Source organism: Corvus cornix, chromosome 5 (assembly GCF_000738735.6).
Source record: "Corvus cornix cornix isolate S_Up_H32 chromosome 5, ASM73873v5, whole genome shotgun sequence".
Lineage (NCBI taxonomy): Eukaryota > Metazoa > Chordata > Aves > Passeriformes > Corvidae > Corvus > Corvus cornix.
Window position 1 is genome coordinate 7655655 of NC_046335.1, and position 24175 is coordinate 7679829.

The 24175-nt window shown below is 48.2% G+C and overlaps 1 protein-coding gene across 1 annotated transcript in view; it reads left to right on the forward strand.

Annotated features, from left to right (window-relative positions):
• NUDT14 (nudix hydrolase 14) overlaps positions 1-3594 on the forward strand; it is a 60473-nt gene extending 56879 nt beyond the window's left edge. Inside the window, exon 5 of the mRNA XM_039552811.1 lies at positions 1564-3594. Coding sequence (XP_039408745.1) covers positions 1564-1804 — 241 coding nt within the window. The 3' untranslated portion in view covers positions 1805-3594. The remainder of the gene's footprint in view (positions 1-1563) is intronic.
• The last annotated feature ends 20581 nt before the right edge of the window (positions 3595-24175 follow it).

Consider the following 24175-nt stretch of genomic DNA (forward strand, 5'->3'; position numbering starts at 1 on the left):
TGAAGGTGTCAGACTTGACACTCATCATAACTAACAAGACATTAAATATATTATACACAGCCCTGTGTTTTTCATGGAACCTGTGATGACCAGCAAACTGCATTCTTTGTCTTGAAAATTTTACAGTTGGTTAAAATGTGTATCAAAAACCCCAGTCCTGACACTGGAATAAAGTGATGAGCACAGAATAAAAGAGGTCCAGTATCAGCCCTTAGCGTTCCTGAAAATGCCAAAGGTGGTTAAGTTTCTTTTCACAGATGTACAGGAATGATCCTGGAGGGGTGAAGCGTCTTGTCCAAACTCACAGAATGTATCAGAAGTAATTTTAGGAAAAGAATTCACTGGTTTGCTCCCTATTCAGTATTTTTTAAAAGTCTATATTGATGTAAGAAACTAACTTCAATAGTCACTATTAGAAACAAACTTCAATAGTCACTATTAATTCCCCAAACAAAATAATTGCCACTGTTCTTAGAAAATTGAGAGACAAATGATTAATTCCTGCTTTGGGGTGTGATGTGTGCTGGATTAACTGAAAGATTTAGTTGCCTAATGGTTGGGTAAATCTGGATATACGCTCTAAGATCATAACACTGCGACAAATCTGAGAATCCTCTATATGTGTAATAATATGGAAGCTAATTTTTCATCTTGCCCTAATGCCTCATTCATAGTTTCAGTGAACTTTGGATCCAGATTTAATGTGAAAAATCGCCTGTAATCATGTGAAATGAAGAAATTGCGATTACAATGTGAATATTTTCTTGGAAGGACTAAATGAGTGGATTATGTACTTATCCCTTATTTAATAATACCTAAATTAAATAGTCCTAAGGAAATAGAGGATTAACAAATAAGAAGTATAATACACAGCAAGCGGTCTAGCTGAAGAAAGACTACATAATCTGAAATATCCTCAACTAAATCCACTGGAGCAAATTTAGCAGGGAGACTGAATTACTTTGGACATGTGCGTGCTTACAGTGGTCCATTTGGGTCAAGGCTAAAGTTCAGGAAGGATAGAGAGCGAGTCTCAGACTGCCTTTCTCTTCTTTACCTATCCAGTCCATGAGTGGAGGACTCCAGCTGTGAATGGACATAATCCTCTTAAGAGTAAAAAATCTAAATATTTGTGTAAAAACAAGCAAACAAATGTAGCACGAAAGCACAGAGATACACTGGGGAGCTTCTTCCTGTTGTTTGTGCATCTCTGTGAGTCATCCTGCACTTCTGCTCTCCCTGAGGTCAGCTGAAAGAACTTCTGTTGACTTCAGTGTATGTAGAACAACAGTTCACCAATACAAAACCTTTTTTCTTTTTGTATTTTCTCCCAAACTCGCATTTTTCCAAAGCTGCAGAATATCTTTGAAGATGGATCCATTTTATGTGGAACTGTATTCAAAAGTGTTGGTATTTCTGCATGAAAGTTGCAATCATTTTCTGTCTCAATAATTCTGTCTCAATCGATTTCTGTCTTGCACATTAAGGACCCGGGGTTCCATTCCTAGCTCCTTGATGCCTTCTGGCTATCTAAAACAGTGTTTTCTCTCTGCTTTTTTCTAGGTCTGGAGTTGGTTTGACAGGTTCTAGGCAGACATTGTTTTATGCAGAAGTAAATGACCAGATGAGAACCAGTGGAGGAGGAGGCCAGCCAGAAGAAGGAGAGTTGATTGAAGTTGTGGAAATACCTTTAGAAGAATCCATGAAGTTTGCTTATGATGAGACTTTCCCGAAGACAATGGGTGTCATCTTCAGCTTCATGTGGTTCCACAACAACATAGCACCTAAACTACCCAAAAAGTAAAGCACCATGATTAAAGGAAAGCTTTTCTGCTGGTACTGTGCATGCAGAAAGCTGTAAATCTGCCTGCCTCAATCAATTCAACTTCTCACAGAGCAAATCTTTCTTTAAATAAATTTGGAAGTAAAATCTGAGTTAAAATCTTTACACAATTTCGATTATTAACAAAACACTTACTGGCATCACTGGGAACACTTGGAGAGGCAAATGTTGATTCTTGTGCAAAGGTTAAGGGAGTGTGTCCAGTTCTCCTTTTTCACAGCACTGTGTTGAAGAGCTGCCCAGGCCCTCAGTGCAGCTGCCTCAGGAGCCTAGTCTGTACGTACTAGCAACTGTGTGTTCATTGTGATTTTTGACATTTTTTTGAAGAAAGCAGCAAACCTTAACATCCACAGATACCTTATCAATGTTCCTGAGTTCAGCACAGCTTTCAGAGAACAGCTTTCTGTGGTGTGTGGCTCCTGTGCAGAGGAGGCGTTTGCATTTCTGAACATGCAAACCTTTATTTTATAAGCAAACAGGTCTGTAAATCCTTCTGCTAACATGTCACTTTGACAATGGAGCAGCTGTAAGATTATGTGCTCCTGTTTGTTGCCATTACAATGCTGGGCAGCAGTGATGGTGATGGAGGGGTGAAGGATGGGGGCTTCTGCTGGAACACATGCTTCTTTGTTTGCTTTATGGGCAATACTTGATAAATCAGATCAAACTTTGTCCTCTAGAGCAGGACCAGAGAGGCCGAATTCTTTTAATTTGACTATGAGGTGACTAACACAAGGGATTTCTCTGAGGTTTTCTGTGGTCTAAGTTTCCTTATCACCCAAATGGGAGTAATGGGACTTACCCCTCTGATAACACTTCATGGAATCTAATAATTGGAAGTGCTTTATTGTGATTTTATCATGATTTATGCAGTTTACATGGAAGCCTGTGCAACCTGCACAGATGTACTGAGCAACACAATTTGATTTAATAAAGTGGTCTAATTAGGACGTATAGTACTTGTTCTATCAGCATAGTTTGGATGTGGACTGTTTGTCATGTGAAACTATTGAGAGCATGAATGAAAGAGAATCAAGTCTGCCAATTTAATTATGCACTGGGTTATGTTATTCACTGACTTAATCAACATGCCCCCATTATATGTGCCTCCAAGAGTACTGAGGTGCTAAGTGTGTTTAGAAGAGGACTGCAAATATGCAAACTTGAACTTAACAGCTGGAGTAAGTGCAGCAGAGGTGTCTGATGGTGTCCAGTGGCTGATTTTAAAGCACTGCATATCTAAATAGGTGTATAAATGAAACAGGGTTTTAAAAAAAGCTTTTAGAATTGCTGCTTGCTGGTTCTCCTACTAATAGGGAGGAAAGGTCCTTGGAAAGCCTCTGTCTGTGGAGCCAGACTTTGTGAAAGTTCAGACACAGCTGTGTTGAGCTGGGCCTGGTCCATGGTGAGTCAAGGGCTGAGTTATTGTGAGAAGCAAATAAGTTCTGTCTGTCTGATGTATTTACATTGGAAGGTGTTTTAAGGTGGGGTCTCCACTGCTCTGTCTAGTACAGTGTGTCCTGATTGCTGCTGAGGCCTTTATGAACTACTACAGTCCATAGAATAAATAATGCCTTTTATTCCAGGCTGTAGTTACCAAAGTTTCTATTTGATTCCGTCAAAATTACTGGTCACACAGCAGCTTGTTATCTGTTAGAGTCAAGCTAATAAATGTGTGGGCATACATGTCAAAAGCCTTTTCTCTGTATAATGCAGTAATTGGGAAAAATAAAATATTTTGCCCCCTTCAAGGTGCTGTGACTGTGCCTCTTAACGTTACCAAACCTCCTCAAGGGCAGTTCCAGGCTTGCCAAAATCTGGCCCCAGCTCCTGCTGCTGGTCAGCAGGAGGCTGTTCCCCATCGCTCACCAGGGTGGGGGACTTGCAGGAGGTGTCTGCTGGGGCTGTGCAGGGTGACACCGAGGAGCCACCGCCACCAGAGCAGCAGCAGAGGCTTCTCAGGGGTGGGGTGTGAGCTGGAGGTCACGGTGTGGGAAGAGGGGGATGTGTGGTGGTGTGGAGGGAGTGTGGGGAGGGACTCCACAGGGATGGCAGGGTGGCATCAGTGCTCTGCTTGCTCTGAGGTGACCTCACCAATGCAACCTACAGGCTTCAGAGTGCTTTTAGGCAGTTGATACCCGTGGATAATGATGATGGAGGGCAGTGGCATGAGCTGGGCTTGTCCATGATCTCGGCAGCCAGACAAGAAGCATTGTCCCCACCTCCCAGTCTGCTCCTCCCCAGGGGTCTACTGGGCACACACCAACAAAATCCTGGGGGATGCCGTGGCTCTGAGGCCTTTACACTCCAAGGGGTGCTGGATTCCATCCCTGTGCTCTGCCTCACCATCCTCGCAGCGTGCAATTCTCAAACACGCAGAACAGTCATCGGACTACTTTAATTTTCTTCCACAGTTTGGGACTTTTCCACAGAAACAGTAGTATAGTGAAAGCTGTGCATAAAGCAGTGGGGGATCTGGTGTTTGAATTTGTAATACTAGATATAAATGTGTCTTCAACCTTCTATTTCTTCCATGTTGATTTTGGTGGGAGTTTTTATAAGCAATTATGAAGGTTTGAAAATGTGGGACAAAGGGCTTTACCATGTTGGGGGGGTTTTTTTCCAAAACTGTAGATGATTCATATTTATAAAAATAAAGCTGGAACAATTCAGATGTCACTTCACTCATCAGGGCTCATGTCAGGGATCATAAGTAGAGCAAATCCAATATACATCGGCCAAGCCAGGCAGGAAAAAAGTTCTTCTAATGGAATCTTGAAACCACATCTGCGTTTTAGATGAATCCTTTGGATGTGCCACCACACATACATCCATGGAGGGTGGGCAGTTAGCATAAAGCACGGTCCTCATTTGCTGCTAATTAATACTGGCTCCAGCCTGCAGAACTCTGATCTGATCTCATCCCACCATCCCCATGAGATCAGCATCTTTTATTGAGTACAATTGAGTGGTCCACATTTATAACACAAGTCTTAGAATCTCTGCCTTCTTTACGATTTGACTTTGAGATGTAGAAATAATCTAATGAACCTGAAGTTATGACTCAAGACTTCTAATGAAGCCTGGAATGATAAAATCTTCAATGCAGTGTCGCTGTCGGGCTCACTATCGGGTGGCATAAGAGAAGGCACCAGCACCTCGCAAGTCCATGGACCTCGTCTGTTACTGCTCTTTGGGACCCTATTTGTAAAGTGGCTGCAAGCCCTGAACTACTCCCAGCTCTCAAGAGCAGTGATATGATTAAAACCTCTTCTCCAAAAGGCTGCCAGTGTAAATAAGCGAGCTGAATGACCCCGTGGGGCTGGTGGGGTGCGGGATTCCCTGGGCGCGGGGATGCTCCCGCGCCGCTGGAAGCGCTCCCTGGCAGGCGGCCGCTCGCCTTTCCCCCTCCCTCATTACCATCCCTCGCTGCCAGCCATAAAAGCAGCGCTCCCGACTCCCCGCAGGGCCAGGGCCGGGGCCAGGCCAAGGGCAACCGAGATAATTGCTCCTGAAATACACGTGCCGACCGCGCAGGGCGGCCCGCTGGACAAATAGGGTTTTTGCTAAATTAGGACAATTGCCGAGCACGCTCCATCCCCTCGCCGGGGCTCTATACATAGATGAAAGGCACACCCAGTTGTGCAATCTGTTGCAATGGCACACCTGGTGCTGTCTGCAAGTCTATTCACAACCGTCAGCAGGTGCGACGTGGCCTTTGTGGCCATAAAAGTCTGTCTGGGCCGCCCCTGCTGTGCTCCCCGCGCTCTGGCAGGGGAGGCTGTCACAGATTAATGCGGTTGTTTGAAGCTGTTGGGAGCCACCGCCTGAAGCTCGGAGAGGCTTCAGGGGGATCAGAGCAAGGCCTGTGCACACAGGATGGATTTGCAGCTTCTGTCTTGGTGGCTGCGCCGGAGTGGAGGCAACAGGCAGGGCAGTGCTGCTGCCTGAGCAGGGACAGGGGACGAGAGCAACCTGATCAGAGGGGAGCTGTCCCTGCCCATGGCAGGGGGGTTGGAATCAGGTGATCTTTAAGGTCTCTTCCAGCACAATGATTCTATGATACAGCAGGTTCCCGGTTCTGCTCCCCCAGGAGCTGCCCAGTGGTCCTGGCATCAGGTACCAACGATTTGCAATTGAGCCCCTATTTGGGCTCAGCCTCTCCAAAAAGGGTTTTGCTTGCTTTGCTTTGGGATGCCACATCTCACACAGCACAGCATTAAGGTGGAGCTCTGAGACCCCAGCCCCAATCCAGACTTGACTTTAATTTAAGGAAGGATGCCATGGACTTTGAAGTAGGTTTTCAGCAGGAGTTTTCATTCCCCCTGGGTCATGCAAGATTTTGCTAGATACGAACAAAAAAAAAAAGATGCTCGAATCCCACCCTGCTACAAAAGGTACTTCTCAATTTGTCTAATCCTTCAGAGCCACTCTCACTTTTTAATTGGCAATGCATTTTTACGAGGACTTAAATGCTCTCGAGATGAATCATGAGGGAAGAGAGGAGAATTCATAGCAGCTAAATGGCCCAGATTTGTGGCTCTTGGAGCTCTCTGGCCTGCCTCAGGACTGGCTTCAGTGCATTTCTCGTAATTGGAAATACAATTGGATACATATTAAACCCTGCCAACCACGCGCAGTATTGCTCTGCTGCTGAAGTGCTCCATATCCTGTGCTGGCTTCAGTCTCTAATAAAACATTCAAAAGCAGTGACGCTCAGAGAAACCCCTTTTGGACCCTTGGTTACGAGGAAAATGGGTTGGGAATGGGCAATGTGGGAGTGTCTGTCAACCATCATCATTAACAGTGGCCCTCATGCCCCAGCCTCGTTAACAGAAAAATCCCTGGGCTCCTCCTGTGCCCACCTGTGCGTCAGTTCTCAGGGTATGGGTTGATGGGTAGAGCATTCAACAGTAAGATAGCCATGATTTGATCCTTTTATGACAGCAAAATGCTGTTGTGTGTGGGAAACCCCTGGGGTTGAAGCCCCACCTGTGAGAGTGACCCCTCGAAATGATGCCATCCGAGTGCATGTCCATGATGCAATGAACACAGCCTGGTTTTAACCCTGTTGCCTGGGACTTGCGGAGAGAGGCTTGGAAAAAAAAGATCGGTTTGTTAATACCCCTGACAATAACCCCAGAAGGACATCTCACCTGGCCCAAGGTGCCATGGAAACATGTCTGATGAGTCTTACCCCAGTGCTTTGGGGTGTCTGGCACAGCACTGGCCTTTTCCAAAGTCCTCAAGAGGTGATGGTGGGCACAGATGATGCTGTGCTCTGTCTGTGGCACAGCCCAGCCACCTCCTCTGAAGTCCCCCCAGGGGCTGCAGGCAGGGGCTGGGGCCATGAAAATCTCTGTGCTCCGGCCTGCCAGTCCCCTCCAGAGCTCCAGCTGCTCCCATGGGCCTGGGGATGAGGACAGCTTTGGGACCAGGGTCACTAATCGGGTTTCCAATGTGCCTGGCCAGTGGAGGTGGCGGTAAATAAAAGGTGCCTCAATCTGCCCAGCGTGTGGGTCCCTCCAGAGCCCTGCCCTGTTTTGTGGGGAGGGGCTGTTGGGGTATCACTTGCTCATGCAGCAATTGCTAAAATAACTGTTCAAGGCACAATCATGCTCTTGAGAGTGCTAGAAACAATTTAAGAAATGTTCTTGGGGCGAGTGGCGGGTGCTGTGCAAACAGCTCCCCAGGGTTTGTGCGAGGGGCCCCGGCTGCTGGCCCGCCTGGCCCCGCAGGAATGCACTCACACCGGATAACCCACACACTCCTTTTGTAACCTCCTTCCTTTGGTCCTTCAGGCTACCCCGCTCCCACCCTGGCATTTGGTTGTCCTCCTTTTGCAATAAAATCAGGACAACAAAACCAGAGTTATTGCAAACCCACGCCATGCTCTCTCCAGCGCCTCTTTTCTTGTCACTATGAGAGTGAGAGACTTCAGGAGGACTTCAGCACTCCCCATGGGTCTCCCCAGAGGCAAAACTTGGGTTTTGCTGCTCCCCAGATTCCGAGTTTCAGCAGGCTCTCAGTGGAAACTCGCTGGCCTGGCTGGGTTTGTGCCACAGCCCAAGCACTGCTGACCCCAGAGCTGGAGCTGCAGCAGGGGTGTGAAGGCTTGAGTTACAGCAATCCATCAGCTGCTCATCCTCTTGCCAGCCCCACTGCTCTTCTGCTATCAATCATGTGGGAGCCCCAGGGTGGGTTGGCAGCCCAGTTGCTCCCACTGTGGCAGGTTAGCAGGGTGTCAGCAGCACAGGGGAGCCCTGAGCCTGCAGGGCCTGAATGCAGCCACCAGAGCTGGGACCTTCCAAAACAAATCTCCTTGGTCTTTGGGACTGGCATCAGGATCTGTCCCATCTCTTCCTGTCATTTTTGGGGTAGTTGAGGGGCCAGCATCAGGGCAAAGCAGCCAAAATCACATTCAAGGTTTGTGCTTAGTCATGGAAATGCTTGAGAAAATCCCATTTGCTGCAGTGAGCAACCTTTTGTCTGATATTTATGCAGTATCTTAGAGAGCGGGAAGAGGAGTTTGCAACAGGCTGCCAGGGAAAAAAGGGAACAGGGTTAGGCTGGTGTGGGATGTGTATGAACATTGCACAGCCTCAGGCTGGCCTTCAAAGCAGCCACCACCCTTTACATCCCCGACCATCTGATTTTGTAAGGGTGGAGACTGTCCCATCTGCAGCAGCAGCATCACGCTGAGCAGCTTTTGGGCTGCCCAGAGCCAGAGCAGAGCACAGCCAAGCCAGGTACCAGCTTTGTACCCAATGTTCTCGCCTGCTGCATCTTCCCAGTCATGCTGCCAGCTTCATTTTTCCAATGGCTTTATTTTGCCTCTAATGTCCTTGTTCGGGGTAATTTTTTTACTACAATTTTTTCTTTGTTTTATTGCTTTTCCACGCAGCCTGATCCCAGCCTCTCAGATGAGCACAGCCAAAATCACACCAATACATCACCATAATCAGATCTGATTGCAGGGGCTCTCTGGGAGCCAGGGCACTGAGCGAGGGCTAACGGGTTTATTGATCACAGCAGAGTGACAGCTCTCTCTAGCACAGGATTTAGCTCCTAGGTGGGCTCTAATATGTACATGTGTTTTTTCTCACTGGCAAAAGCAATGTGTAAATATTCTGCTGTTAATGATACAGGTCTGTTCCTGGTTAATAAATGGAGAAACAAAAAGATTGAAGAGAATGTCTTGCCTTCTAAAGCCTCATGACTGATCCTAATGCCCTGTCCTTTTTCTATCAATCAAGGCTGATTGGCAAAGCTTTTTAATTCAAGTCTCTAAGCAGGATGATCAGCATTTACTTAGCTAGTGTTGATTTCCACTTGACCAGGCTGCTCTGGAGTAAGGTATCACCTTATAGTGCAAACCCTCTTACAAGGGATAAAGAAACTGAGACCACCTCCATCCTCCTCGTTAATGATCCTCCTGAGCAGCTCTTGGTGTGGGTTGGGGAATGGGGTCCCACAGGAGGTGGGCAGGCTCCCAGTGAGGACCGTGGCTCCGAGGGCAGAGGGAAGAGCACAGGGCACTCCTGTGGCCCCAGCCCAGCTGTGGTGCTGGCTCGTGGCAGCCCAGCCCCGGCCCCCCCGAATCCCCAGCGCTGGTTCCAGGCATGGTGCGTGGCCTGGGACTGAGTCCCAGAGCTGCTGCAATATAAAACAAACCTGGCAGCAGGAGCCTGCAGCCTGTGGCACATCCCCCCTGGCTATTTTTAGCTGCTTTTCCAGAGAAACAAGGCTTATGCAACCTGCCTGCAAGTGCAAGGGCTCTGGCTACTGCTCACCGTGGCACCTCCACCTCTTGGATGGGATAGTTGCTCCAGGATGAGTTTAACAATGCTACTGGAGAGGGAAAGCCTATGGAGCTGCAACACAAGCAACCCACAGAGCTGGACCATGAGCTCTGCCACTTGCAGGGTGATGAATTCCTCCCAGTGTTTCTTCTGTCACCTGTATCTGAGCAGGGAGACGGAAACATGGAATGCAACTAGGCTAACATTTTAAAAAATGACTCAATTTTATGGACTGAAGTTGTTTGCTTACAAAATATTGTTCTGTAAGGTCCTGTTTCTGAACAAGGTGGAAGCTGAGAGTGGTGGTTTGGCATTGCAGGGATGATGCTCCCAGGGCTGGTTTTGCCTCACTGGCTTCATAAAGCACATCCAGAATGTGCAGAGAGCACTGCAGATTTTACACAGAGCATTTTCACTTGATACAAAAAAGAGGAACTTTTTTCCTCAGGTACTATATTTAGATCTTTTATGTGGAATAAGAGTTTGTTTTGTCTCTTCAAGAAAAGTAGAGACTGCTGAGCCCCTGGGAGCAGGGGAGCCTGGAGCTAGGCAGGACCACTGTAGATGTTTCAAAGGGGTTCAGGACCCATCTCCAGCCAAGACTTCCATGGCATGAGGAAGCCTTCAGTGCCTGGGAAAAGCCCACAAGGCTGTTGGGGCAGTAGTCTGATGCCTTGTAACATTCCCTACTGCTACAGCCATGCTCCAGCTGCAAACATCCATCCTATTTGTACTTCAAAACAAAAGCAAAGCTCTTGTCTGCAGGACAGCAATCAAAGGCAGCTTGGGCCATTTCTCAGCCCCTCTAGTTTTGCCAGGAAGCAGCACACACTGCTGTGAAACTCCAGACTGAGCCATAGGGGTGAGACAGGAGTTAACAGGAGCCATCTGTGCAGGTTAGGAACCATTTCCTTCCCTTTAACTAGTTTTGGGACAGCTGGGTTGTTCTGAGATACAAGGAAGAGTGCCTGCCTCTTTGTGCCACCTGGAGATGTCAAATCCCACACAGCAGCATCCAATATGGAGTAGCTCAACAGTATTTCAGGTCATTAAACTGATGCAGTGCTCAGCCCTCCCACCAGCCATTTGTGCACAGATCACAGGTGCTCTAGATCCAATAAATTCTCCTAAAATTTCTGAAAAGTGAAAAGTTTCTGCTGCCAAACAATAAAAATATTAGACAATTGTTCCAAGCCTCTGTGTACACTGATATTCCTGCTAGGCTACAAAACACATTATTAAGCACAGAAAGGATATTGTGCTAATGCTACAAAAGCAATAAAACCAGCCTGAGTTTGAGTACTCAGAAAGCTGCTTATCTGCTCCTTTGGACTAAGAAGACTCAATGCCTTTCAGGTATTAAAAGGGCTGAATTATATCTCAGTCTAAACTTGGAAGTCAGAGAAGCCACAGACCTCTCCAAGACCTATGAAGGAAGTAAAGCCCTTTAAACCCCAGCTCAGCTTTTCAGAAAGAGCATTTGACTCCTCGTTTGTTTGTTTGCTTGTTTGTCTCCAACCAAGCTTATTCTCAAGCGATTTGCACTGACACCCAGCATGGACTTGGACTTCTCCAGAGCTTCAAGAAAGGTCCCATTCCAAAGGATTGTGCCATCCCGGGTGAGGACAGATGGACGTCCAGGGAGGGACTCAATGCCAACCCCATGCTTGACTCCCTCCCATCATCAAGCCACCAAACAGCCTTTTACAAGGGACATTGTTTTCACCTGAAAATATGGAGACTGGGAGGCTCCGTCTCCAACCTAATGACCAACCTAGTGCAGCCCTGGAATCTTAGAGGTCCCGGCATCAGAGCCAATCCTTCCACTGGCAAGCTGCAAAAGCTTTGTAAATCAAGTGTGTGTTTGTGGAACACCAGCCCTGGGTAACAGCCGAGGTCCTGAAGGTTAAGGGATGATATGGGAATACAGCAGACCTCAAGGATCCTGGATATATTTTCTATTTGCAGATTTATGTGCCTGTCCTGGCATGTGTTTTTTGTCATGCATGCAGCATGAGCCCTGGATTTGACACTTTAAATCGAGGAACAAAGGACTGTAACAGTAGAGGGGGCTAAATTGAATTGAATTAATTTGTTTATCCTGCAAATCAACATCTGCTCAGACGTATTTCTTTCAACTCTGAAGTTGTCATAACGGAATATTTTGCCTTCTGCTCAGTCTAATTATAGATGCATGAGCCAAAAGCTCTTAATTTTGCTCACAGCCATCAGTGGGAGCTTTTCTGTAACACAACTAAACCAAGGCTCTTTCTCGGGAAGGTGTTTTCCCCAGGGAGTTGTGTGTTGGTACCCATCTATGGGGACATTTTTGCACTGAATTCATTGAAAAGCTGCTTTTCAGCACTGATGGAAACCATTACAGAAGAAGACACAGCATCCCAAAGGGTCAGTTCTGCTCAAGCAGGGATGGGAGGAAGTGCTTGGAGGCACACAGCTCTGTCATCATCACTCTGCAGTGCCCAGGAGGAGATGGACTTGTGCCACAGCACAAAACAGAGCACCCCCAACCTCTGAGGGCCCCAGAAAGGATCATAACTCCGTAAGTGTCCAGCATGAAAACCTTTTCTCTATCCTCATATCATCATAGGATCCTAGAATGGTTTGTGTTGGAAGGGACCTTCACGATCAGCCAGTTCCAACCCCCTGCCATGGACAGGGACACCTTCCTCTAGATCAAGCTGCTCCAAGCCCTAGCCTATCAATTCCAGGGATATGGCATCCACAGACTTTCCTGGCAACCTGTGCCAGTGCCTCACCACTCTCACAGGGAAGAATATGCCAGGGTGGCTCCTGCAGGATGGAGGTGCCCAGGCTGGGGCAACCACGGGGCTGGCGAATCCCCCCAGCCCACACAGACATGGCCAGAGGTTCAGTGGCATCAGCCTGAGGAGCCTGAGCCAGGTGCAGCCTTGTCCCCACACCTTTGACTCCAGCAAGTGTGTGACCTTAGGAATCACAGTTGCATTTCTGATCACTTCAAACTATATATAACCTTTTTCTGCCACCACCTAAAGAAGTCCAGGTATCCCACTCTGTAATAATAGAGAATTGTGGTTTAATCCTTTCAGGAAATATGAGGCATCGCCACTTCAAAAGGTCTCTGAAAGCAGAGGGGAATTTTCAGCTACTCGCTGATGGAAATTACATGGTTTTATTTGCCAAATCAGGGCCAAACCAGGTTGGATGCAAATAAATACAGCTCTGTTGTTTCCAGAGAAGGGTCTCTGTTGACTTACTCTACACAGAAAGATAGAATGACTTTTCTTTGCCTTGATTATTTTGGCACAGCTCCGGGTGCAACAGCTTACTAAGAACTGTCAACACCAAAATCCAGATCTGCTATTGAGTAAAATGAGCACTCGCAGTGTTTCCAGGACTTCTGGCCACAGACCCCACAAGAAAAAGGACATGAGGATAGAAATGTGAAGAGAAACTACTCTTCCCTCCCTCCAGAGCCATACCTGTCTCTGAGGTCCCTGCAGGACCTTTTTTCCGCTCAGGAGAATGTCTCCAGCATCTGTCAGTGGTTGCTGCCAGTGCAGTCCTGCCCTGAGGCTCCTCAAGATGTTGTCTGCCTGCCTATTGCTGCCGCTGCTTATCAGCAGCCCTGGCTTGAGGCTTGAGCAGTGCATGGCCATTATTTCCTCTGTAGAGTTGCAGAGTTGGGTAAAACAAGAAGCTTTTTCCAGTGTTTGATATTCACAGCTGGGGATTGCAAAGTAATTAGCTCCCCTATCTGAAGTCATCTTCAGAGAACCAACTGGGGCTTCTTTAAGTAAGGCTCATTTAAAAAGACCATCATTAGCAGCACTGGGCCTCACACCATTTAAAGTATTTTTCAGAGAGGCTTGAGGAGGTGAAGAGTTTTTGCCCTTAAGTCACAGATTTGAGTGTTTTTCTCTCCTTTAGAAATATGGCCTGGAAAACACAGCTGCTGAGGGCAATCCCAGTGCAGGGTCTGTATTGGCTTACACAGAGGAGGGATCAGGATGGATGTTTAACTTCTCTCCATGTGCCTAAAGCACCTTCCTTACCAGCTGTCTCTGGATCCTCTGTCAGAGTGGTTGCCTCAGAGGTTTCACACTTGGGTATGATATATTGGACCAGAACTTACAGCAAAACTTTAATATTGCCACTTAAATATAAAGACAATATTAAAAAATAAAATCCCCTGAAACCAGCCCACCCATTCACACCAGGTAGCTCAGTTGCAGTTTCATCCTCCAGAAACCTTGGAAGGGCTCAAGACCCTGAGTGAGAGCAAATGCAGGGGCAGTCCAGATCCTGTAAAATGTGGAATAAGCAGCTGGAGGGCAGTTAGTGCTGTAGTTAACAGTACAGCAGATTCTGCCTGGTAAATGGGCACGAGAGACCCAGAACAAAGAGACATGGAAAACCTCCTTGTTCCTCCAGACACCGGAAAATCCATTTCTCTGACCAGTGCCTGGGTGGTCTGTTCAGTTGGATTTTAAGTTCTAGTGAACAAGGATAAAAGGTATGAAGTTGAGCAGGAATGTGCCTGGTGAAACCCTGGCCTACGCCAGACAATTCACAAGTTTTTGTGGGGCCAGGATTTGGCTCTCTGCCAGCTGGCCTGTGTCTGTACTCCTGTGTTAGGAGAGTAGCAGTGGCTGGATGTAACTGGTGTGCCCCAAATATCTGCAGGACTTTCTCTGCAAGTGACACAGGCTTTCTCCAAGATGAAAGGCTGGGGAAACCAAGGTAGCACTTAATCAGTATCCTCTCCCAGAGACTGAGCAGGAATTTGGAGCACTTGAATAGTCCATCCTCAAAGAATCCTTTCCAGGTCTGACTCTGATCCTGGTGCATGCTGAGACAGGACTATGTGAATTCGTAATCAGTGCTGTAGACATGATTTAAGGCCCTATAATATGTATCTCACTATCACATCACAATGCTTTGCATTGAGGAGCTCCAAGTACTGTGTTTTCGTGCATATAGCCTGCATCTCAGATAATTCACTCCACTGTAAAAGAACTGTCCTTTCAAACAATTCCTTAGCTAATCTGCATCCCCAGATAACCCAGGGGTCATCCCAGAGTATCAGTTATGTGTGTGGAACCATGGGGACAGGGTGGCAAGTATCCAGTCTCCTCCTTCCTTGAAGCCTCCACCATCCCTTCCTGCTCCCACTTCCTTCCACAAAATGCCAACTTTTCTGCAGTCCCCATCTCCCTTCCCGTGTGCAGCAGATGTGAGATGGCACAACAGAGCCGACAGCATCTCAAGCTGCTCACAGTTACCTTCTGGTCCAGTTTTGTTTCTACATGTAACTGGTGCTGAGCAGGGCTCATTGCAGGGACTCCAAGGGACAGTCAGTGTGGTGGCAGCCTGCAGCTGCCAGCAGCTCATATGGGGAGGGTGGAAAGATGGGAAAAGTCACAAGCTGGGCCCTAAAACTGTGCTGAAAAACTAAATAACTAATTCTTTCTCTACTGCTCATGTTGCCCTCTCAGAGCTAACTCTGTCCAGACGGTCTTCCTGAGTCTTTTTTTCTTGTTTCCATTCAGGATGCAAACAGTAAAGCCTTCCTGATGCCAATTTCCACTCCAGCCTACAGAAGCCTGGCAGAGAAACTGAGCATTTACAGGGATGCTTCCTGCAGCCAGGAGCCTAAAATTAGACTTTTAATGCCACTGCCAGCACCTGAGAGGTGACCTGGTTTTCAGAAGTGGGGGGAAATGTCAAAGCCTGGTCCATGTAAGGCTCAGTACTCCATGACAGCAGCTGAGTCTGCAGCTGCTCCAGATCAGCTGCTTAAAGCCTGGTCTGTGCCAGTCAGACAGGCCTGCAGCACAGAAAACCCAACTGTCCTCTCCTTAGGGGACCTACCTGCAGAGCTGTGTCATCTGTGGCAGATTTATACACCCACCTTGCCTCCTCCAACCCCTTCTCGCTCACAAAAATGTCCGATCATCCCTTTTAAGTTCTGCTGTTGAACAATATGGCACACACGTTTGTTCTGCTGGCGAGGTAATGGCATCATGTATTTGCAAACATCAGCTCATGGGCATTTCCCCAGCTATGGGGTCTATTTAAAACCATAAAATGTATTTCAAGACTTCCAAATGAGCCAAAGGAATAGCTCCCTGGCCAGCAGCAGTGATGCTGCTGGGTATACACAAGGCCAGCCAGCTTTGGCAAGACAGTGACACATAAAACCTCTTTTATAACAAAAAAACAGTGAGTGTATCAACCCCTCTGCACATGCTGCACCTTGGGGCCTGTGTTTGTTTTTGGCCAAGGTCATCACATGAGTTATGTCCTCATTGCAGGGTTTGTTAGAAAGGTCTTTGAAAGCAGATGGGATTGTGAAACACTCCTTTAATACACCTAATGCATTGCAAATAGCAGTGAAAAAACTGACAGCAGGCTGGAATGCTGAGAAAATTGCTTTGCTAAACTAAAGTGTTTAAAATAAACTTTAATGTTATTGATTTTAACCCATGTCGGGAAGCTGAAGCAAGAAACATTCTTTCTAGTGTAAATGAGTTCTGCTTCAAGTCTCTGTGAAATTGAAAAAAGCCACAACAGAGGGAGTAAGAATTAATCTGTGAAAAACTGGAGATGTGTGAGCACGTCAGGAGAAAATAAACACAGGCTGGGCATCCCTTACTTGCTCTGGTTTTATTATTTTCTTTCACCAAGAAATATGAGCATCCTGGCTTATACTAGGTGCCCCAGCTGGATGAGGCATGCGGGCAGCCAAAGCCCACTATCCACTGTCCTTTGCGCAGGGAGAGTTCATGTAAAGCTTGTGCCAGGCAGAACCAAAGGGCCATTGCCTGTCCTGGAACTAAGCCAGGACCCTTCCAGAAAAACACCTCGTTTGGTTTCCATTGCAAAGTCACCTCCCCGTCTTTGGTAGCTCCTGTAAATGCCACAGGGAGGTGGTGTCCCATGGCTCAGTCACTGAATCTGAGCTGGCACAAGCACTGTTCGCCCACCAGGGAAGGGCAGTGGGAAAGGGGGGGGATTCTGTGATCACATCAAATTGTCTGTTCAAGCTGTGAAATGAGAAATCAGCACTTTCTGGAGCAATGCCTGCAGACAGCTGCTAAGCCCCTGGCCTTCATCTCATCCCATCTCATCCCCATCTCGCTGGGGATGTGGGAGTTGTCTTTGCACCACTACAGTGAGGGAGGAACAGCAGTGACAATCTCGGTCGGTGGCTGAGGTAAGTGTGGGGGTGAGGGTTAGACCGAGCTGTACCGGGGGTTCCCCAAGCCGGGAACAGCCCCGGGCCCCGGCAGGTCCAGCAGCGAACCAGGCGAGGAGGGGGAGGTGCCGGGAGCACCCGAGGGAGATTCAAACGCCCCGGGGAGCGGCGAGCGGGCAAAACCGGACAGAAACCGGGCAAACGGCTAGCGGGCAAATGGTAAGGAATTGGGCTGATGGGAAATCGAGCGTGGCACATGGCCCAGCAGCTGGCCCCGCAGTCGGTGCGGCGGTCTGTAGGGCAGCTCGCAGGGCAGTTCACCCAGCAGTCTGAGCACGCAGGGCAAGCCAGAAGGGCTCCTCTCTGACCACCCTGCAACAGCCAAGAGAGGCAGCAAACAGACTCCCGGTGTGGAAGGATGAGCATGCAGAGCTCCTTTCAGCCCATCCCATTGGCGTTCTCAGTGTAAGCTAGCACAGTGCAGCTGCCCCATGGGCGCATGGCTGACGGCTGTGCCACGCTGGCATGAGCAGTGTGCCTGGTGGGTCAGGCCCATTGAACACCAGTCCTGCCAAGCAGAGTGGAGGGGCAGCCAGACCCATCCCTGGGCACTGGGAAACCCCCTGTGCTACCTCTCTGTGTCCTTTGGATCACCCCTCCTGCCCCTGAAGCTGGCACTGATGGAAGCTGCCAGGGCTTCTCCACCCGTGGCTGTTTCTTGTATAAGCAGGTAGTCACTTGCCTTCAGGGGTGAGAGTAGAACATATTACACTCTCCCAGGAGCTTTTCTACTTTTCGACCTTCCTCTGATCCCATACGCCCTTTCTGGCTGGGCAAGTTCCATTTCTGCTTAGGGACTGTGTTGTGCCCATCCACTTCCATTCAATGGTGACCCAAGCTAAACACACAACGTTTGAAGAGCCAAAGAAACTCTTTCAAAATGAGAGCTGGGAAATGCAGCCTGCTGCCCAGGCCGTGTCATGGAGCTGGCTGGGAGTGGGGTCTTTGAAGTGACCTCGCATTTGAGGCTACAATGCCCCATCCTGCCTCATGTCCCAGTCTCCTTGCAGGGGCCCTGAACTGAGCAGAGGGTCAGATTTGAAAAGGCTGCTTGGTCGCTTCTTTTTCCTGGAAATCTCCCAGCCAGCTGCTGCTGCGGCCTTGTCTTGTTTGGCTTACAAGGTCTGATAGGATCAGAGCCCAAGATAGTACCCAGATAGGCCAAAATGACTGGTGTCATCTGCTCCTTGCTTGTAGGAACAAGCTCCCTAAGACCTGATGGTGACAGGTCTGTGGGGTCCTCCTGGCCATAACACCCTTCTCTGCAGAGAGGATGTTGCTGACACATCTTCTAGACCCCTCCTTTCAAAAGAGCGGAGAATAACCCTGCATTTATCTCTGGGCTTTAATAGGCATTGTAATGCAAAGCAGCTGCTCAGCCCCTGAGGGATCTGTGCTCTCCTTTTGGCTCAGTCTCGGCACATGAAAGAAAGATAAAACCAAAATCTCCTGATGAAACATCCCTGCTGGACTGAGGAACTGGGGAGCCATGATGGGAGTGCAGAACACCCAGCCCCAGCCCCAGCCCCATCTTGGGTTGGACAGCACAGTGGTGTTATCCTGTATTGTGACGTGATCTCTCTCTGCCATAACCCTACTCCACTTTCCTGCAGCAGCTGAGGCTTTGGTGCTTTGCTTTTTGCACGTACCAATACAACCCTGCTGGATAGTAAATCCTACCTCAGGTCTGAGTTTTTAAAAATGCATGTGAGTGTGCATCATTTCTGTGAGTCTGTTTCAATCAGCAATGCCCCTGGTGTTGGATTACAGGGATATTTGATGGGTAAATAATAACAATAATAACAATAATAATAATAATAATAATATAAAAATAAACTTTTTTAGGATAATGACTAGTCTGTGAGTGGTCACTGCAGTCAGGACCCCACACGACAACATCCCCCCATCCTGTCCCATCCTAGGGTGTGCTGGTGGCTGTGGGACTACCTCCGTTTGGAATCAAAGTGCCAACTGTGGGCCAAAAATGGCAGAGCACAGCATAAAAAAGAGGGTGCAATTTGGCCCTGGAGATATATTTTTAGACTTTCTATTTTGGACTACTCATCTCTAGCATAACATCTGTTGGATCATTTTATAGCTGTGATTGTTTACTGGTGACCGGCTGACACTGACACTGCAGGGATTTGATAATAGTAGCTTTTCTGTGTATCTGTGGATACGTGTTACTGGAAGACACTAGGGATGGGTGAATGAGCTGTATTTAAGCACCACAGCAAAGAGAATGAATTTTTAAATCAATCATTTTCTTGCTACTTCTAGGATCGTCTTGTCTGCAAAAGACAAAAGAAGGGATCTCTAGGCTTATGTTTGCTGTTCAGAGATTACCTTGAATTTGACCCTTCTTCTCAGTTTACTCTGTTGAAGCTGCTGAAATTGTCATGTCCTAATGCCACAGAGTCAATTAATCCCAACTTCGCAGTTGCAACTCTGTCCAGGGACTCCATGGTTTCTGCACTGTCAGTTCCTGTGAAAGCCTTATCTGCAGGGCACATGACAGAAAGGAGAGTGAGGGGGTTTTAAATTATAAAATTGTGGTTTATTACAACAAAAAGGAGGGATAAAGAGAGAGAAAGGAAGAGAGGATGGGCAGTTTCCATGAGAGGAGAATCAATTTGGGCAGAATTTCCAGCAAGGCACATTTAGAGGCGGTGTGTAATTGAGATTACATTGATTTTCCTCCATTTACTGTAAGGTAACTGCGAGTGAAACTGTAACAGGAAACTTAGAAATGCTCTTCACAGAAGCTATATTTAGGCAGACACACTGACATGATACCACTGAATAAAATAAACATGCAGGAGACAACCAGTCCTGAGAGACTTTCAGCTCCATCCGCCTGACATGAGCTGGGGGAATGCATTATTCCCAAGCCATCTATGTGACCTTTACTGAAGGAACCTATAGAAGCAAGCAGGCTGCTGGGCACCTTGGGTAAACTGGGAGGCATCTCCCTTAAACACAAGGGGTTTGCCCTTCCCTGCTAAAACAAAATGCCTGCTAGCTGGCTGGAGCACAGCTCCTCTGGCTGCTGTTCCCTTTTATAACAGGATAATTTATGGCTTGTTGTCAGCAGAAAGAGCAACAATTTGTTTGCTGTGCAGGCTGGAAGAGATGAGTTTTCTCAGAAGTCTGGGTGATTTTTGGAATTAGGGGGCAGCTGCTTCTTTAAAGTCTCTGGCATGGTCTCCTGTGTGAAATTAAGCCGTGCATGAGGTACAGCTGCCTGGTCTCACTGATGCTATCAGAGGGCACACAAGGGCCTGATTTTTTGATGGGGCACCCAAAGCTTTACCCAATTGCCTATGCCAAATTCCCTATTGCTTCTCTACCCCTGGCAAGGGACACCATTTCCCAAAAAGCATAGTTCCCAAAGTCCCAGGGAAAGAGAGCAACCCTGTGCCCCAAGAACTCTGATGAATTTTAGGTCCTGTTATGATCCAGACCAATCGTGGAAAAGTCACTTAACTCCCTGTAAGAGGGAGTGATGATACTTTCCCTCCTCCCAGTCTACACATGACACACACTACGTAAATATTTAGTATTTGAGCCTACTAATGCTTGCCGGAGCAGCACGGGTGAATATCAGATCTGCAAACATTAAATCCAGGAATGCAGCTGAGAACGCTGTTTATTTTTATCAGCTAAGTGCACACCTTCTCCCCTTGGCTGCAAAGACTGCTCTGTGATGGGAAGCAAAAGCATAAAATATCTGAAAAAATTTCAAGTTATTTCTCCTGGCACAATGGCCACATTGCAGTTACCTTCCACAGGCTCCTCCACTAAAACAGCTCTCAATCAATAGTCTGCTTCTGCATCTGGAGGAAAGGTGCAGCAGCAAATCCCACTGGTGATACAGCAGCCCGATCTCTGTATCCAGCATACCCACTTAGGTGGCACCAGACCCCTGGCAAGGCTATAGGGTGACTGATGCAATAAAGGTAGAGAAATTCAGTAGAAATGAAGCCCCCATGAGTTCCAGCTCATCATGTGAGATAAGATGGGCAGGGTGCAAATAGCCTGAATTTCTGATTAGAACCAATTCAGCACAATGGGGCTGGTGGACTACAATAAGGACTTGCACAATCCAGATTCTGGAACCCTATGTTTTATTGAGAATATGGGAAACCAGGGATAAATGCACTAACTCTCCCTACTGAGGGTATCTTCTCTAACTACATAGTAACTACTTATCTATTGGTGGGGAATAAGTGCACTATCTACATAATAACTACTTAAACATGAACTACTCCTAATATATACAGATTATCTCATCAGGCGAGAGCCCCCACAGGCTCAGCTCTGTGTGTCGGGATTCGTCTCCAGGACTTTTCCTTGCCACAGCATTGTTTCCTTTATCGTTTGCAGTCTCATCCATGTTGCTGCTGGAGTATTTCTCCCGGCCACTGCTCACTGGCCCAAAAAAGAGGAAAAAGCACCACACCAAGAGCAGGAGCAGGACTGCAGCAGCAGCCCAGAATGGCCACTGCTTCAAGGCATCCCAGAGCGTGATTCCCCAGGAGTGCCACTCTGCTCCTGGGTTGCATGCTCCAGCTCCTGCAGCAGCCGAATCCTCTCCCGCTCCTGGCACTTGGCATGCACTTCCATGTGCAGGCGTGTCTCCTTCTCCAGCCCGTCCCTGACCACCTGCGGGTACCGGTAAGGCTGTGCACAAGCCACACCAGGAAGATGATGGCCACCATGGCCTACAGGACAAGGGAAACAAGGGGCGAGGGAGGCTCTGAGGGATATAGGAGGAGGAGGGGAAGTGGGGATAGGAGCCTCAGGGAAGTGGGGGCAGGAAGGAGAGGGAGCCAGGCAGCTGGCAGGCACCAAAGCCCAACTGCTGCCACAGCCACAGCAGCAGCTGCTGTGTGCTGTGCCCAAAGAGCTCCTGTGAGGGACTGGGCACTGGGTGCCAGGGGGAAGCACTATCTCAGATGCCCAAGTTTGTGCTCCGGCTCTCGTCCAGCTCAGTCTCCAGCGAGTGTGCACACTCGACATTTGCCCAGGCTGGACTGGGGCAGCATTGCCTGCTGCTGCTATTATGAGCTGCCCCTCATTTTGATGTCCCTTGTGATGGCACTGGTACAAGAGACATCATAGGCTGACCAGCCCTGCCCTTTGTCCCACCCCAGCTCAGCCCCTCACAATGGCCCTGAGCAACCACAGCCTTGACACCCACAAAATGCAGATCCACTGCTCCAGATTGGCCCCCAGGGCTTCCCTTTATGAAACAGGACTCCCAAACTTCTGTCACGGATAAAACTGGACAATGTGACCCAGAGATGCTGTGCTCCTTTATATCCCCTGTGATGAGATGGGATCAGTTCCCTTGGTGCTGATGCCTGCGCTTGTGAGGGTGCTCTTGGGGCCTTGGATACATGGCCTGAGGTCTGATACAAGGCCTCATGTTTGATACAAGGCCCCATGTTTGATACAAGGCCCCAAGTTTCATACAAGCCTCAGCAAGGCCACTGGCGAAGGCAAAGAGCCATCTCAGACACCTCTTTGGGAAAGTGGTGCTGTTTGTTCAGCACCAGAAGCTTGATGCAAGGAACCCTCTGATTAGGAGCCCACAGGAGCTGGTGGCACCTGGATATCTTGAAATAGGAGAAAGGACATGCTCCAGTGGTAGCACCGTCAGGACATGACGTGATGGGGCATGATGCTGCAGGAGGGAATTGGAGCCTGCAGAAGGGTGAAACAAGCATGAGGAGTTGCGGACACCACACAAGCCGTCGAGTGCCATCTGCTGCTGTCTGGAGATGATGTGAGCTCTGCAAAGGGCACGACACTTAGGGGTCTACCTAATATGGAAGAAAAAGCAGGAATGAGCTCAGTGGTGCTGCATCTGCTCTCCCAAGCTAAGGACGAGGAAGGAAGGGGTCTGGCAATTGTATAGATCCACCAGCTGGCTCAGCACAGTCCCAGCGCAGACATCAGCCCTGCCCCAGCTCTGCTTAGGAACATCTTTCCCGGTGGTGTTTTTCTCGCCACCAGAGTTTAATAATGTTTTGTGAGGTTTTTGGAGACAGGTGTCTGCTGCCCTTTCTCTCCTCACTGCAGAGCTGTGGGGTGACATTTTTTGCTGCTGCCTGGCTGGCTGGTTGTCTTAGCCCTCCTTGGCACCCTGCAGGGCTTTTAGCAGTGGAGAGAGCAGAACATTGCTGGCAAATGGCTTCCAGGTGCAAAGGAGGATCTATAGCTCCCAAAATAAGTGGATTGTGCCATTTTAGTCCCCGTGGACCAAACCCAGCTCCATACAGAGTGATTCTGAAGCTGCTTCAGCAGTGTTCACTGCTTGCACAATTCTTCTTTGCCTTCTCTGGATGGATGGCGCTGCTGCACCAGGATGTGACCTATGGGCCACCAAGGGAACCTCAATGGAAAAAGGGTGTTTGAGACACAGATACCTTCTCTCCTCCAGCACAGCCCACAGCTCCCCAAATCATGCCTTAAATCATGGCAGGGTTTTGCCCGAAGACAGAGGAGACATCCAGGAGCAGCCAAGCAGTGAAAATCCTCACATCCATGCCTGACTCAAGGAAATGCAACTCCTTACTTTGGTTTCCTTCCTGCTTGACCGTCCCATAAATGCAAAGTGAGGTCCAGCACTGGTGTCCATGCCTTGACTAGGGGCATGGTGAGCTCTACCTACAGGGCTGAGGCTGCTGGGTTGCTTTACTCTCAGGCAATGCTTGATGTGCAATTTTTGAACAAGTGCTCCAGTGATTATTTCATTACAGCATCATGTGAGTTTGGCCCCTCCTGCCATTCCCTTAAGAAAGACTGACTCAGTGAGGAGAGCAGGTTCATTTGTCAGTGGTGTAACAGCTGCAGTTAAACACAGTTCCCATTCCCACTGTGCAGCTGACCAGCTTGTTCACAGGCCTGCCCTGATCACCCAGCCATGATGCCATTGCCTGGTCTGTGCAGCACCTAGCACTGAAAACAGCGATTTCTGAAATATGGGTGCATCACAGAAACAATGTGACAGTTTCTGGATGGAAAATTCTTTGATTTCTTATGCCAGAACCCACCTTGTGCATTGCAAACACTTTTCTTCCTCATTGAGAGGGAAAGCAAACAGAAAAATTGCTTTTTTTCCCACCTAGATGGGTCTTTGGATACTGTGAGCTACTTCACGGTGTAATTTCCCTGGCCCCACCAGCAGCAGGACAGGTCTGGGCAGAATCCATCCCCAGTGCTGGGGATGGGGGATACCAGAGGAGCAGTGCTGGGGCTTGG